A 15,569-nucleotide genomic window follows, 5' to 3' on the forward strand; every position below is an offset into this window, starting at 1 on the left:
GCTTTTGCACTGAAAACACACTAACTCTTTTAATACTGAAAGCAATTAAATTGACCAAACTCACTGTTAAAATGCAATTTATGAAGTTAAGGGCTGCCAAAGAAGACTACCGTTATACAGTAAACATAGAGGGATGAACTGAATTTTCCTCTAGAGAGGTCTCCATAAAATTACTGGATTTGATTCATTTCATAAAGCCTTGATTTGTGATACTTAACTCTACTTTTTTTTTTCTTAGAATATCATCTTAAATGATATATATGGTCGATTATTCAATCACTCCCTTAAATGTGCCCGTCTTATCAAGTCGATGTGAGCATACTATCACCGGAAGTTGTTATTTTTTAGGGAATATCGCAGTTTCGCTGGTCTTTGTCAAAATGTTTATTTTGAAAGTTGTAAGCGGAAGTGGCTCGCTTGGCGGAGGAAGGGGTTTGCCCGCTCATGTTTCTGGGAACTGGCTGTTTTGTGTGTTGGTGTTTCAGCAAGTCAACTGGCTGAAGAGGTAGCCAAGGAATTAAAGCAAACATTTCAGATACACATGTTTAATGGACACTTTAGCTCTGCCTACTAACAGCCGAACTTAGCTCGTCCTCTGTGTAGCAGTTGACTGCAAGCCTGCTAAGCTAACGTAGCTAACAACTTTTCATTCATTACCGCCTCTGCACCTTTCTTTGTTGCTAGCGAGCTGGTAGCCTTTATTTACAACATTAGCTGAGCGGTGGTGAGCTGTCGCTATTCTTTGGTTTTAGCCAGCACGAAGGAAATGAGCTGAGTTCACGCAGTTAAGTAACAGTTTCCGATAAAAAACAACAACCAGCTTGTTGAGTTGGGGAGATTAGCTAGCCTCATTTCCCACAACAATGCGGCTCGATTGTTACTGCGCAGCAATGCACAATACTGGTATGAACAATGCACCAGCTGTAAAGACATTAAACCTGGAAGAACGGTGAAATCGCGAGTGGCTTGACGTATTTCGTTGAAACATGCATCAAGTTTCACCTTGAATGTGTTATTTGTCGATAGGTAGAGAGCAGCTAATGTATCAGGCTAACGCAACATCACTAGCGGGAATGCTAGCATCAGTACACGGCTAAACTAGCCAAAGAGTAGTTTGAAAAATAAATCCAGGTTAAAACTATTCCCCTAATGTTTTGCAGATGCCTGTGTGATCGATGTGTTGAGCCCCATTCCCAACATTTCCAGAGGAGGGGACCAGATGAACTGATGCTACGAACCCCAACCTGAGCATTTGAAGGTTTTCTGCAGGTGCAACAATATGTACGCTTTAACTAACACACACAGGGAGTGTGTCTGTGTGCTGGTTGGTTTCACTGCATGTCCAAGTGCCACTGATCAAAATAGGTATTTTTTCTTGTAAAATGCATCATTAAAAGTAGGTAACTACATACTGAACAGTGTTTCTGCTTATGTGTAAAAAATACTGACTGAACAATCGGGGGAAAAAAAATGTATACATTTCAGAATTTCAGACTCTTAAAATGCTAATACATCTTTTTCTCATTTAGTGAATCTTTTCTCCCTGCCCGTCCATGAAGTGGTGGTGATGGTGGTGTGTTGATGATGAAGGTGTGAAGAAAAAGCCCCTGTGGTCCCCTTGCTCCACTGCACACTTCCTCATGGATTCCAGCAATGATGAGGCACTGGATATCATTGTCACCAATGTGGTGGCAACGTTCAGGACCAGATGCCATCTCAACTTACGCACTATCGCCTTAGAGGGAACTAATGTCATCTATAAGCCAGAAGTAGGGGTAAGGACACTAAAATAGGGAAACCCAGGGGATGAGGCCCTCAGATTTTAATATTCAAAAGGTGACTTCATAATCACAGCTTCATGCTTATGTAATGAATGGAAAATGGGCCATGTTAAAATGAAATCTCTCATTTTCAGAAAGTCCTAATGAAACTTCGTAAACCCATGATAACAGCCTCAATCTGGTCCTCAGGGAAAATCATCTGCACTGGAGCCACAAGGTAAACACACTCTGCACAAGTCACAGTAAATGTGGGTGCAGCAATGTCATCTCAAGCTGACTGGGTGAGATCCATCAGTAACCCAATTATAATCACATTTTACAGGTCCAATACTGACATTACAAATACTAATTACTTTTAGTACAAGTCATACTGCTAATACGTGGTTTATTAACACAGTGATGACTGTTTTAACCACCACTCTCAGGGTTTCCACTCACTGTTTATGTTCATGTTTCTTGCATGCTAAATCATGTGTGTACCGCTGTTAAGTTGTGATTCACTCTCCCTCTTCTCTTTTGTTCAGTGAGGATGAGGCGAAGCTGGGTGCTCGCAGGTTAGCACGTTGTCTGCAAAAACTAGGATTCAAGGTGAATATATTTATCTATTAAATAACAATTAAAAATAACAATCAAGAGGGTCTTGCAAAGCACATACACTTAGTACACAGTTTATCCATAAACACACAGTGGAACATGTGCAACACATGATTCTTTGACACTTAATTGACTGATTTAGCTGCTTTCCGGTTCATGTCTGTTTGCGCTGTTTGCAGTTCATGTCTTCACCAGAAGGCATCACTATTAGACTTTGCAACAAAGACCATGAGTTAAATAAGAGACTTTCTTACGATTTAAGGCGAAGGTATGAATGTCTTAATACTTTCATGTAAATGTCTGCATGTGACTCTTGTCTGTTCAGGTGAGGTTTTCTGCCTTCAAAGTTGTGAATGTGCTGGCAGTGTGCTCCATGCCCTTTGCTGTCCACCTCATTGACTTCACTAAGAACAACCGACCCATTGCCAGGTACTGCAGTCTTTTACACCACAACCTTTATCACAACATTGTTAAAACCATCACTACCAACATTGTCTCTATTCGAATCTAAAAAGGCTGAGTGATGTTAAGAAGTCATTAATTCCTTTGTTAGATTTTACCCCTCTCAGACCAGAATCTTCTGTGCATAATCTTCATTCGGTTTCATTAGTTTTCACTTAAACAGTGATCCTAAAAGGACAAAAATACAGATCATAAAAACCCATCATTGTCACTAATTAAGGTTAAGTTTTGAGACCTCAATACATGAAGCCAAAGCTTGTACTTTCTGTGACTCAGTATTTGGATGACCTCTAGTGGTGATTTTAATAATAAAATGCAAACGGAAAATGTGGGGTCAGTCTTTGACAATATATGACCACTGACATAATATAAACAGTCTCAAAACTCTCTCTGTATGTGCCGGATTATAGATAAGTCTGATGAAATCTGTTGTACTTATCTGTTTGTGCATGTGTGTTAGTTATGAACCAGAGCTCCATCCTGCTGCTACATACAGGATCAAAAATCTTAAGGCCACTATACAAGTGTTCTCCACTGGCAGTCTCACAGTCACAGGTACGTACCCACGTACACAAAGGAAACACTCATTTCACTTCACCTTTTTACATACAGCAAGAGGGCACACCAGCTTTAAGTATTTAGGTCACATTGTTGTGGTGCACTTTTGTTTGTATGTGACCCAATCCCTCCAGGAATTTTGACTAAAAATTTGTTCTTATACACTCACCCCATCCCCGCCCATGTAGGACCAAATGTGCAGAATGTGGCTACAGCAGTGGAGCAAGTCTACCCACTACTCTTTGAGTGTCAGAAACCACTCCACAAATGACTGAAACAAGTAGACAGCAGAAATCTACAAAAGAAATGGCAAGACAAAGGACGAACCTGATCTGCACATTTATTTGCCTAATTTTATAATTACGAGGAACCAACAATGTATATTTAACATAACTGATGGACCAGATCTCACTTAGAAGTTTGGGTTTTAAAAAGATCACAACAGCATTACTAGGAGTCTTAAAATCTCCCTCTCACAGTTATTTCTTTTTTCATTGTGGATTCTGTGGCTCTTGTGATTTTAACAGTGTAAAAATGCAGATGTCTTCCAAACTTGGTATTTTTCGGCAGAAGCTGCTCCTCAAAAACTGACTTGTACTGCAGAGGCAAGTTATTTGCTCTTGCTCTTCAATTGATCTGGGTGTTTTTGCATGGGCACAGAAAGACCAGTTGTCAACAACGTAACCATTTTAATGTGTAACAGTGGTGATCATTTTGAAGAGTCCAAAGGTTGTCCCTTTTTCAACTCTGTTAGAATCTCCGTCCTTGGTTTGTTTGTAGAGATGTTAACAAAAATATAAGACATCTCTTGTAATACATTTTTGCCTAAAAAGGAAAAAAACTGCCGTTTGAACCATAGACTGTATCTGGACTGCCGTAATGCTGATAGATCTATCTGCTCACAATATGCATCCATCACTGAATTGACCTTTACAGTTGTCACTCCACTTTTTACTTGTTCCATAACTGTGTTGTTGGATGATAATGGGCCTCACTCTATGTCTTCATTTCTTGTAACTTCCTAATTGTTTTTTTTACTCAAGATATTTAACTGTTTTTTCTTGAGGATTTGGACAATGTATAGAGCAAGCTTAATGTCATAAATGATTGGCAATACGCTCAGTGAGTGGGCTTTTAAGGCAACATAAGGCCACTAGCAAGATTCAAACAAAATTAATGAATTATGTTTTGGGCTCATGCAACTGTCTTAAAAATAATCCCTTGATTGGCTAGCATTGTTTGAAATTACAACAAAAAGAAATGCTTTTAAATGAAACCTAAAAACCGAGATCACGTCAGCAAGACTGCAGACACGTGCTAGTATTTCTTCCATTGGTGACACATGTATGTATGTATATAATAAATGCATCTGATGTTGACAAAATCTTTGACATGTTGACTGCATTATGTGAGATGGAATACCATTAGAACCAGTGTCATTTGAAGATTTGTGACACTTGTTCAGAATTTTGTATTTTGTATAAAATAATAAAACTAAATGATTTAAAAAAGGCCAGACACTTTGTCATCCTTTTAATTTGTTACTCTAAGTTTTATGCTCCACTTTCAGCATTGTACCATATTTAATGGCTTTGTAAGATTTTCAATGTGACAGACTTTACAAGTATATCTCTACATATGAAATGAAAAACTCATAAGTATCAAAGTACAGATTTAAAAATATGCATTTGTTAAAAGGCCCAGACATTATTTCCTATGAAACATACCAATTTGGACATTCCTTCCAAACTAAAAACATTTCTTCTTACAATACAGTGTAAGAATTTAGAGTGCGAGTTGATAAATTATTAATCAAAGATAACCATTAGACCTGATGGGTTTAGAATTTCCTTCCCTGATTACTTTTTTTAAGGATTCAGCAACCAAACAGCAAAGACTACAAAATAGTGAGGGGACACAGAGTTCTGCAATATAGCCAATATAGTTTGGGGTATATTGGCGTATTACGTTATATTACACAGGAAGCAGTATATACATACTGCAATGTCAGATTAATGAATGTACAATTCAGAAAAGAACCAAGTGATGTTAATATTTACTTTCATTTGAGGTGATTAGTGTTCCGTTTTGTAGGATAGCACTTTCTACAGTCATCCAAAAGACTTTTCTGTTCTGCTGACTGGTAGGGGATAAATTTTAATCATGAAACAAATATGGAATTTGACCCCTTCTGCAGTAGAACTGTTTTGCATTAAATAAAGGTAAAATGGATGCATGTAGCAAGTGTATATTTTACATAATCTATATTTGCATTCTTATCTATCAATGTTTCCAAACAAGCATGCATGAACCCTGAGCTATACTTGAGTGAAGACATCTGTTTTGTAATGTGAGTGACAAGACAAAGGATGAGCCGTACCCCAAATTCTGAGCAGTGCGGCGTTACTTCAATGTCTTTCTTTAACCCTCTCCTCCAGATGAGGTGTGCAGTTGTGGCATGGCAATGGAGTCATCTGTTTATTGGCAACTCTGTGGATGTGCTACTGCTGATCAGACTCTCCTGGGGCGGAACCTGCCTACAGAGATTCCCCTCAAAATGCTTCCTAGTAGAGTAAAAGGAAAGGACAGACAGCAGAAAAAAAGATTGATTATTTTTTCCAAAGTAGTTTAGAAGATAAACTGATAACATTCAAGTCACACGTCAGCTGACACTCACTTCTTGGCCAGTTCTTTTGATATCTCCTCCAGTGTGCGACCTTTGGTCTCAGGGACACAGAGGATGACAAATATCAGCAGAATAAAGCTCATGGCAGCGTAGCAGAACATCACAGTAGGAACTCCAAACATTTCTAAAAAGAGAACAGCAAAGAACTTTGAATGTTCAAGAGAGACAAGAATAAACAACAAATCATGACTTGTAAACCTATGCTTTGCCTTATAGTTGCTACTAAACTCTAATGTCAAAAGCAAATCAAATGTCAAATATTTAAATAATAATAATAATAATTTACTAGTTAATCCTACAGTATAGTGACAGTGTAGTAGCAGAAAAACTTTTTTTTTCCTTGAAAGATAACCAGACAAGTTCTTTTGTTATAAACAACATAGTTGTATAAATTTAACCCTCTGTTTCCTGGAGAAGAAAGGAAAATGCGTACGAAAGGGAAAAAGGAAACAAACAAAAAAACAAAACATAAAACAAACCCGACTATCTTTGCTAAAATAATTGTTCATTTGAAGTTATTGTTTGCAGAACAATAACTTTTGATCAACCGATCAACAACTGATTTCCTTCGATTTCCAGTCACCTTGTGGTCCTGACACACCCATCAATCTGATAAATAAAATACACAGACATCCATACACACACCAGTAAATGAGAGGAAGGTCATAGAGATGAGGAGGTTTGTGGCCCAGTTGAAAGCTGACACCACAGACACGGCCCTGCCTCTGACTCCCATGGGAAAGATTTCACTGAGAACCACATAAACCACTGCAAACATAAGAAGGGACGGAGGTTAAAAAAGTACAAATTGAAATAACATGGTATGTAATCACTTTGTAAATTTTTTTGAGTATTTGTTTTTATGGTGATTTGTAGAAAAGGTGGCTGCTTCGAAGCTTTACATATTATTGACACACATTTGTTGTTCAATGCTTTACACATTTATGACACACAGTGTGAGATTATTGTGAAGGCAGCGGTGCAGTTACATTCGCATTACATCACTTCAATAATGTAAGTCAATATGATGAAGTGTTCCTAGATATTAGGATGAAAACAGATTAACTGTACACATTGTTCTTTACTAATGTTGAATTATTTTAAACATAGTTGAAAATGTTTTCAAAGTAAGCAAATTCCTTGATAAAATTATAGAAAAGATGCCTAAATGACCTAATATTACATCTGTAGTAAACAGTGGATTTACATAAAGGGCTGAGTAAACACAATGAACAATGGTGCTCATTTGTGACAAAAAGTCATCATACTCATCAGCAGTATCACTCCCCCAGGAGCCAGGATCACTTGTGTAGACAGACTGCTGCTCTCTTGTTTTTAATTCAAATTTGTGTTTAAGCTTTTTTGTTAAGTATTGGCTATAGCCTACAGGTTTAGGCCTGCAACAGATATACTTTAAGATAAATTCATGTGGATACATGGCTATAACTGTGAAGTGGGCATGAGTCTGAGTAACTTGGTGCTTACTTGGTCCAAGGCTAAAGGAGAAAGCTGCAACAAACACCAGCAAAGTGATCAATGAGGCCCACTTCAATGAGAAAGGGACTTCTACAGGGGTCCTTCCTCCTCCTGACTGACTAATCCACTCATCCTCCCAGTTAATCCTTTGTGTCACCTCATCAATCCAATGGCTGGGGACGGCAGTTGAAAAAATTTCATTGTCGTCCAAGTCTGTAGAGGTATTTTTTAAATCCAACAGCATGTGTGTCTCATTCAGTGTATCATGACTGTTACACAGGCTGGTGAGGTGAGTGTGGCTTTGTAGCGTCAGAGTGCCGAGCACAACTAGGGAGATTCCCATTGTGACAGCACCCACGCACAAAAAGCTCTTGGTTCCCACACGGTCCACGAGCAACACAGCAGGGATGGTGCCAACTACTTTGACCACTCCAAACCCAGTGGATGCCAAGGTCGCTGCAGAATCACTGTTGAAGCCTACACTGCGCAAAAGTGGCGAAGCGTAGGAGATGATGTTCGGCTGACCAGTAGCCTGCTGCAGGAAAACTAAAACTACACCTGTTAGCAATCGGGAACGCAGGTTAGATTTGGCACTGAACAATTCCCAGAAACTGTGCTCTGATTCCACTTTTATTCCAGCCTGGATGTCCCTGAGCTCCTGCTCTACATGCTCCGTGACTCCACCTCTCATCCTGGCCAGCACTTGTTTGGCCTCCTCCACTTTACCCTGAGAGACCAGGAAGCGTGGACTGAGTGGGAGGAACATGAGTGCACCTATTTGCAGTAGCGCTGGGGGGATCACGAGTCCAAATGTGTATGCCCAGCCATGGGACAGAGTTGCAAAGGCGTAATTGCAGCTGAATCCCAGCATAACACCGACAACCAACATCAGCTCGTATAACGTCACCAGCAGACCCCTCCTCTCCCTTGGTGAAATTTCTGCAATGTACAGGCATGCTGCTGTCCCCGACAGTGCCGTTCCCATGCCGACTATCATTCGACCCAGTGTCAGTGTAACGAGAGACGTCAAAGCAATGAGCACAATGGTCCCTGCAACTACCAGGAGGGCGCTCAGAAACAGAGAACAGCGGCGGCCATAACGATCCAGAATGGGACCTCCAGCGAAGCAGATGAGAAGGGCGCCAAGCAGGTGGGAGCTGACCAGTAGTTCCTGTTGTCGACAGGAGAGGGAGAGAACACCACGCAACTGCAGCAGGACCCCAGAGGTCAGGCCTAACTCATAACCTAGCATCAGGCCACTCAGAGAGGCTGCCACAGCTGCTACTACCACCAACCAACTACAACCTGGAGAGAAGGACAGAAACACAGAGTCAGAGAAAAAATTTCTGCTGCCCAAAAAAGGAATGATCCCAATGTCCAACCTCAAGGATTTACACTTTTTGCCAAGGTTTCCCTTTGAGAGCCAACAAAAACAAGTTTACAAGTGTCTTTCAATTGGTTAAAATAGTCAGGCCTTCCAGTAGCCCTAAATACCAGTTGAATAAAAATAAAAAAAAAAAAAAAAAAAAAAAAAAAAGCGATTTTTCAAAGTTGAGTGAGAATAATAATAATAATAATAATAATAATAATAATAATAAAAAACTAAACAGAAGAATATTCTTGGTTATGCAGTGTCATGCTCAAATATCCTGCTGAGACCCTTATGTCAGCAAACATCTGATGCCGTTTTTGAAAGGCAAGACACTGATATGTTCAGATTGAGAAGGGTCATTACATTGACCCTACTTGACCCTATGCTATGACCTCCCTAGAGTGGGGTTAACAAGATAAGTTGCTGTTCTCTCTAGTGGTAAGTATTGTGGTCTTGTTTACAATTAATCAAGCAGTAAATAATTAATAAATAAATGTGCCAGCATGTATTAAATGCCAGATGTACCTTATTTAATTGGTTCAATTAATTGCCAACAGCCTAAAGCAACTAGGGCACAGAAAAAAATAGAATTACAGAAGGATGAGATTAGAAGCCGACTGCATTCTGTGTTAGGGCATGCAACACCCAGGTGGCTTTGAATGAAGACCACAAGTGTCAGCATTAAATTATCAAAGGACAGAACTGTAGTACATATGGACTTCCTCTTCCCCAATAAGAGAAAATTTATATAATAAGGCAGAAAGGAATGGAGGACTGAGTAACTACTGTCAAAAGCATGATATAAGGAATATAAGGTCACGTGGCATCAGTAAATATTTGCATTATGAAATAAATGTTACCCAACAGCTTTTCTTTCCATAGGCCCCCCCAACCATGAAGTTGCATTAGCAGTGCTGACTGTGTGAAACTGGAGGTCATTAGTTCATGGGAGGACTACTGAGGGAATCTTGTAAGTTATTGAATATGTGTGTGTGTGTAAGAAGTGCATTGCCTAAGTGCATTGTCCACAGCCCACAGCCCACAGTGATATGTGCACATATCACTGTGGGCTAACAAAATAATCATTATCATTAGAGCAAGATAGTGAGGGAACAAACAGAACATTGATGAGCTCAGCATACAGACACAGATACAAAAGCATTATTATAAAATATTATATACTTTATATTTCATATCAACACAAGCAGTCAGGAAATTGGGGTCAACAACTCTTTAATACTCGTTACTATTTGAACCTACTTATGCATATCACAATATATTACATAACATAGACAGCATTTTTCTTTTCCTTTTTTAATTCATTTTGATGGTGTGACATGCCAGAGGAACAGAGTCACAGCTGCAAACTGCAGGGTATTGTTAAGTTATTTACCTTAACTGTTGCATTGCAATTTGAGCTACCTCCTGATGGGGACTGAGCCCATGTACAAAGTTTAATTCACATACATAAAACCATTGCTGGGATTTGGCCTCAGTTCCTTTTTATGTGGTTTCACTACCTCATCAACTAGCTGTAACTAGCATACTGGTTTTGGAAAGATTAGTTGGATCTGATTTGATTTGATCTGAAAATTATCTTTGCATAATTTAGTGATTATAAAGTGTTTGTTAAATTTTACGCAAAAACTAAATAATACAGTGACAATTGTAATAGGCTATGTTGAACCTCACTTGATCGAAGGACTCCAAAGTTACAAAAGTGAACCAATTTTGGTCTGTTTTTGTTTCATTTATTTTTTTATAGTAGATAGATTTAGTAGATGACGATGTTGCCAATAAGTATCATCAGGTATACAGGAAGCACTGTAGTGCAATGTCAGTCAGATTTGGTAGCAGAGCAGACTCTGGAATTGATATCATAGAGCCACATACTGTGATATATCACGATATATTATTGAATTTTGGCCCAAACCTTCTGTACACCCTTATTCATGCAGTTTTCTAATCAACCAATCGCAGGACAATACAGGAAATCAGGTAGATACAGGTCACAAGCTTCAGTTAATGTTACGTAAAGACATAATCAATGCATAAAACGTGATGACTTTAGCCATAGTGTTTGCGTTTATATGTGTTCTGTAATATACTTGCCCCTCTGGCATAAATAAAGTTGAATTGGATTGAGTTGAATTATGTGGAGGGTAACCCGAGACTGTAATTACACATCACTGCTTTTTTTGTACTACAAAATTCTTAATAGATTTGGCAATACGTCTCTGTAACGTGGCTAAGTACTTTTTTGCAAGCAATCGCTGGTCTATCTTACAAATTGATGTACCATGGCTTGTACTACATTCAGTAGCAATGAACAGCAGAGCCAGAAATAACCTTTTTCTGATAACTGTCCAAGCCAAGCCTTTTTTTCTATTGCACAAGATAATGTCGTGCAATTACAACTATCAGCAAGAATTTATATTTAGTATAGTACATTCAAATGCAAGTTGTCAGAAAGTGTTGAACAGGTGTTCTGTAATCAGCGTGTTTCACATTTTTGTTCTTTTGCCACCAGGTCGGCGTGATCAGCAAACCAGCATTAAAGCAATCATAAACCGGTTTTGGGTTCATGACTTTAAAGAGTTAAACAAAGTAACAGAAAATACGACATTTTCAAATAAAGAAACTACATCAATGTAGGAAGCAGAGGCCCATACTATGAAGCAGGATTTGATGTGAGTGAGATAACCTTAGGTGTACCGCAGTTATTCTGAATTTAATGATCAGATCTGACCCCTGATTTTTACAAAATACCATCAGTAACAGGAGCTGAAGTAACAAATACATTTTAATAATCCTTGGAATTGTTTAGTGTTTTTTTTTTTTTTTTAGACCTTTCCCGTATCGACTCTGCTTTTAAAAGAGACCATCTAATAAATTTTGGGGAACTTTACTACACAAAATAAACACATAACAAAATTAAAGCAACATTTGAATTAAACAAAGATTAATTAATACCAAATGATTAACAGCAGCTCACATATTATTATGCCTTATTCATGAGTCTGATAATGTAATAATTCCACATGAATGTGATTGTAGCCAGAGACGAAAGGTTAACTGAACCGATCAATAACAGCTTCGGTGAAGTCAAATAACAAAGAAATTCTGTGCATGATTAATTAGTTTCAAAGTAAAAATCTCAGGTTTATACCACTTATGGCAAGAATTTTTAAACCAGTTGGAATCAGGCCATACAAATTTTAAATTAAGTTAAGATAATACCTTCTCATTACAGTAGCACACCTTAGGATGTATAGAGTATCCAAAAAAGCAAACAAAAAAAAAAAAAACCTGTTACATAAATACATTAATCTTACTGATATCTGTGTGTACCTGGGTTTCTGGGTGTGGTGGGTTTCTGGGCCTCGGATAACTGGTTTCCTCGGAGGTAAGAGGGCATCTCCTTGATCTCACTGTCAGGGTCCATTGCCAACCCTCACAAACAGTAGACCTACAAAAGGCAAATACGCAATCACACATTGAGCCCGGAAAATAAAACTTCACAGTTCTTTCACCGTTCTTTGGATTTGATCAGAATGAAAATCAGTCAATCAATATCTTAAGATGCAAGTGCTATCTTATCACTGCAATTTTTTCAATCTAATCAAACAGGACTAAGACTTATCTTCACACAAGCACCAAGACAGCAACTCTGTCTAAATAAAAATGTCAAAACTGGGAAGATTTTGGTTTAAAAAAAATTATCTGATGGCAAGTCTAACCAAATTGTTTAAAGGACAGCACAAACCATTATGGGGAAAAGAAAGTTTAAAAATACATCACCAGACCAAATCCCCCCTTTTTGTGTCTCTAGACAGTCCAGAGTTTGACCTTGCCTAGACACTCACTCCTTGAAGTGTCAAGTAAGGCCCCTAATGAAAATTATGTCATAGATACCCAGTTCTCTGAATCTCACCACTGTCACTTGCAACTAGTTGTTATACTAAGATGCTGAGTGAAATTGGAAGTACTTGCCAAGAAAGCATTGGTTGTTTTTTTTTTTTTTTTTGTTTGTTTGTTTTATCTTTGCTGTTGCTGCTTAGTATCGATACCTGCTGAGTTTCTGATGCACTTTTGCTGTTACTCCCTATTCTGTTTAGCCCAATTACATGTATTAGGAGCCTGACTATATCTGCAGTTGCATCTTTAAGGTTCATATTTTAGTCTTCTTCCTATTTATTTATTTTTTTTTTAATTTCTGTGACTTCTGTGACTTGCAGCTTCTTCAGCTGAGATGTTGCAAGATCATTTAATCTAGAAAACACTGACATCCACCAAACTCCGTTCTTCCCTTCACCAACGTAAGAAGCCCAACAAAAACAGACAAATAAAAATTGAAGGAAGGAAGAAAACAGCACGACACAACACGACACCTCACTTCCACTGAGTCACATATTAACATACCAGCCCAGCTTGTTGTGCCACATTCAAACTCTGTAGTGACAGCTGTACGAGGTGACACGGCTCCTACCTGTTTCTGTTTTGTTTGCTTCGTTTGTTTGTTTGTTTGTTTCACAGCTGTGTTTGTCGGTCCATTCGTTTGTTTGTGTCTCACGCAGAACAACTTCACTTCTCTTTCGCTCGAGTCGGCTCACGTGCGCCCTCAAGCTTGTTTTGTTCCGGCGGCTGTTTAAACCCCACCCACATCTGCCCGGCCCACCAATGGGAAACAAACGGTCGGCTTCAGAAACGCGAATTCCTATTGGTCCAAACGTGGCTATCAGGTATCAAATACTGAAAAATACACAATAACAGAAAATGCATTCTTGCAGAGTTATATTTGTTTGTTGCAACACAAAGCCAAGAGATCTCTCTCTTTGCTGGTTTATATGCTGCATCCTCCTGAATTTAAAGTTTGATTATCATTTTAAGTTGACCAGCAATAAAACACACCTGTATCAATAGTGCTGGTTGGCTTGTGCCACATGTGAAAACAAATGAAGAGGCCGCATGCTGTTATTCTCTGTTCCCATGGCCTGTTTCTATGAACGCTGAGCTATCACACCTGCCCCTGCTGAGTCATATATGACAGATTGTGCCCTAATATTCCCCTAAAAACTCGGACCTGTTTAGATGTTGCCATATGGAAGTCAAAATTTGACCTGTTTTGGACCACTGCCATTTCACACTCAGTTAAGTTTGCCAAATGCGTGTGTGTGCACGTGTGTTATGCAATGCCTCAGTAACAGAGATAACTTAGAATGGCCCACTTATTGGACACTGGTGTTTGCCAAGTCAGTATGGCCATTGATGGCTTATCTACGTGGTTTCCATGTATGATTAGAAAGCATTGTCACAGCTCTATAAGTTCAGAATCACAAACAACTCCGGCGACACAAACTACACACCTTTGAGCTTTCAATTCTGTGTGGGACAGTCATTTGTTCAATGGTGGCCTAATCTGACAAACCCTGTCTTAATCAATGAAGAGTAAAGGAAAGTTTTATTCACCAGTTTACTTTCAAGAAAACATCAGCAGAATAATCAATAGTCACCAATAGTCTAAAGGCTAAAGCCGCAGTAACTTTAGCATTAGTTTGGTATTATCAGTGTCTTCAAAGTTTCAAATGATCGGTATTCATGATGCAGCAGACGGTATATATTCTGTACCACACAGGCCTAATCAATATATTACCGATGTGTTGGTGCAATGAGATTTTTGTGATGTGTGTTATGTTGGACTTTGTTCATTTTAAATATGCACTGGTGAAATTGAGGCACACAAAAATGTTATTGAAAATGTCAACAAACTAAAGAATCAGTTGTAACCACTCGGTAATAGTCATGACAGATTTAAAGGTGGAGAACTGGAACGATTCCGACCTTTCGTGTTAAAAAACACTTTGGGACACAATGCACACTGGGACACCTAACTAAAACTAATAAAGTCTAACACAACAGTCCTGCAATAAATCCTCCTTCTCAATAGTTCTGGTGTTCAGTATGTGTTGAAACATTTTATAGAGGTGTTGAGTCAACTTTATGGTCATTTTTGGAGGTTAAAGGTTAGCGTGCACTCGAATTCTAAAATAATCATGCATTAAAACTTTTACTGTTTAGGTAACCTACTTAACAGGAACACCTCCACCACCTTTGCATGACAAATTGCTCTTCACAAAACTGACACTACCTGTGGCCCATCAATCCAGTCTAACTGGTTTGCTAAGCAAGTAAAAATCCCAAATTGAAACAATATAAATGCTAATGAAAACACACGTTAAGTACTGACATTTCAAGATAGTCAATAATCAACCAAAAAAAAAAAAAAAACACTGAAGCTGATGTGTGCTCTGTTTGAGAAAATGTACGCATGAAGAAAAGTGTGTTAACTATTGTCTACTGCAATTCTCTCAACACAAATTTGTTCTAATGTGACAGTTTGAAGGGTCTTCTGTTACTTTTACTATCAGAAAGTTATTATCCTCATGCTCTTCATCACCAGATGATAAATAGCTGGGCTCAGGCTATAGTCATAAAAACTGTGCACTCCTGACCTCTTGTGGTACAAATCAGCACATCCTGAGCGTATTTTCACTCATTCAAGTTAATTAAGCAACACCTGGTTTAGATACCAAACCTGTGAAATATGCAATAATTAGCTAATAATAATAAAAAAAAAATG

General features: G+C 38.6%; 2 protein-coding genes across 4 annotated transcripts; one reads left to right on the forward strand and one right to left on the reverse strand.

Moving 5' to 3' along the window:
- The first annotated feature begins 420 nt into the window (after positions 1-420).
- On the forward strand, positions 421-4,907 carry tbpl1 (TBP-like 1). 3 transcript variants are annotated; one of them, XM_029496799.1, is made up of 8 exons: positions 421-505; positions 1,161-1,281; positions 1,530-1,775; positions 1,916-1,998; positions 2,306-2,369; positions 2,701-2,804; positions 3,298-3,392; positions 3,584-4,907. In XM_029496799.1, exons 3-8 carry the CDS (start codon positions 1,641-1,643, stop codon positions 3,664-3,666), a joined length of 564 nt encoding a protein of 187 aa, XP_029352659.1. In that variant the 5' UTR covers positions 421-505; positions 1,161-1,281; positions 1,530-1,640; the 3' UTR covers positions 3,667-4,907. The 3 variants fall into 3 exon arrangements, with proteins under 3 accessions (XP_029352659.1, XP_029352658.1, XP_029352660.1); XM_029496798.1 differs by having other exon boundaries at positions 1,161-1,269; XM_029496800.1 differs by lacking the exon at positions 421-505 and having other exon boundaries at positions 1,255-1,365.
- Positions 4,065-13,535, reverse strand: slc2a12 (solute carrier family 2 member 12). The gene is made up of 6 exons (XM_029496797.1): positions 13,419-13,535; positions 12,281-12,398; positions 7,567-8,862; positions 6,727-6,849; positions 6,073-6,205; positions 4,065-5,959 (listed from the first exon to the last, which is right to left on the reverse strand). The coding sequence occupies exons 2-6, from the start codon at positions 12,372-12,374 to the stop codon at positions 5,866-5,868; spliced, it is 1,740 nt and encodes a 579-aa protein (XP_029352657.1). The 5' UTR covers positions 12,375-12,398; positions 13,419-13,535; the 3' UTR covers positions 4,065-5,865.
- Between the last annotated feature and the right edge of the window lie 2,034 nt (positions 13,536-15,569).

The sequence above is a fragment of the Echeneis naucrates genome, chromosome 24 (assembly GCF_900963305.1).
Source record: "Echeneis naucrates chromosome 24, fEcheNa1.1, whole genome shotgun sequence".
Classification (NCBI taxonomy): domain Eukaryota; kingdom Metazoa; phylum Chordata; class Actinopteri; order Carangiformes; family Echeneidae; genus Echeneis; species Echeneis naucrates.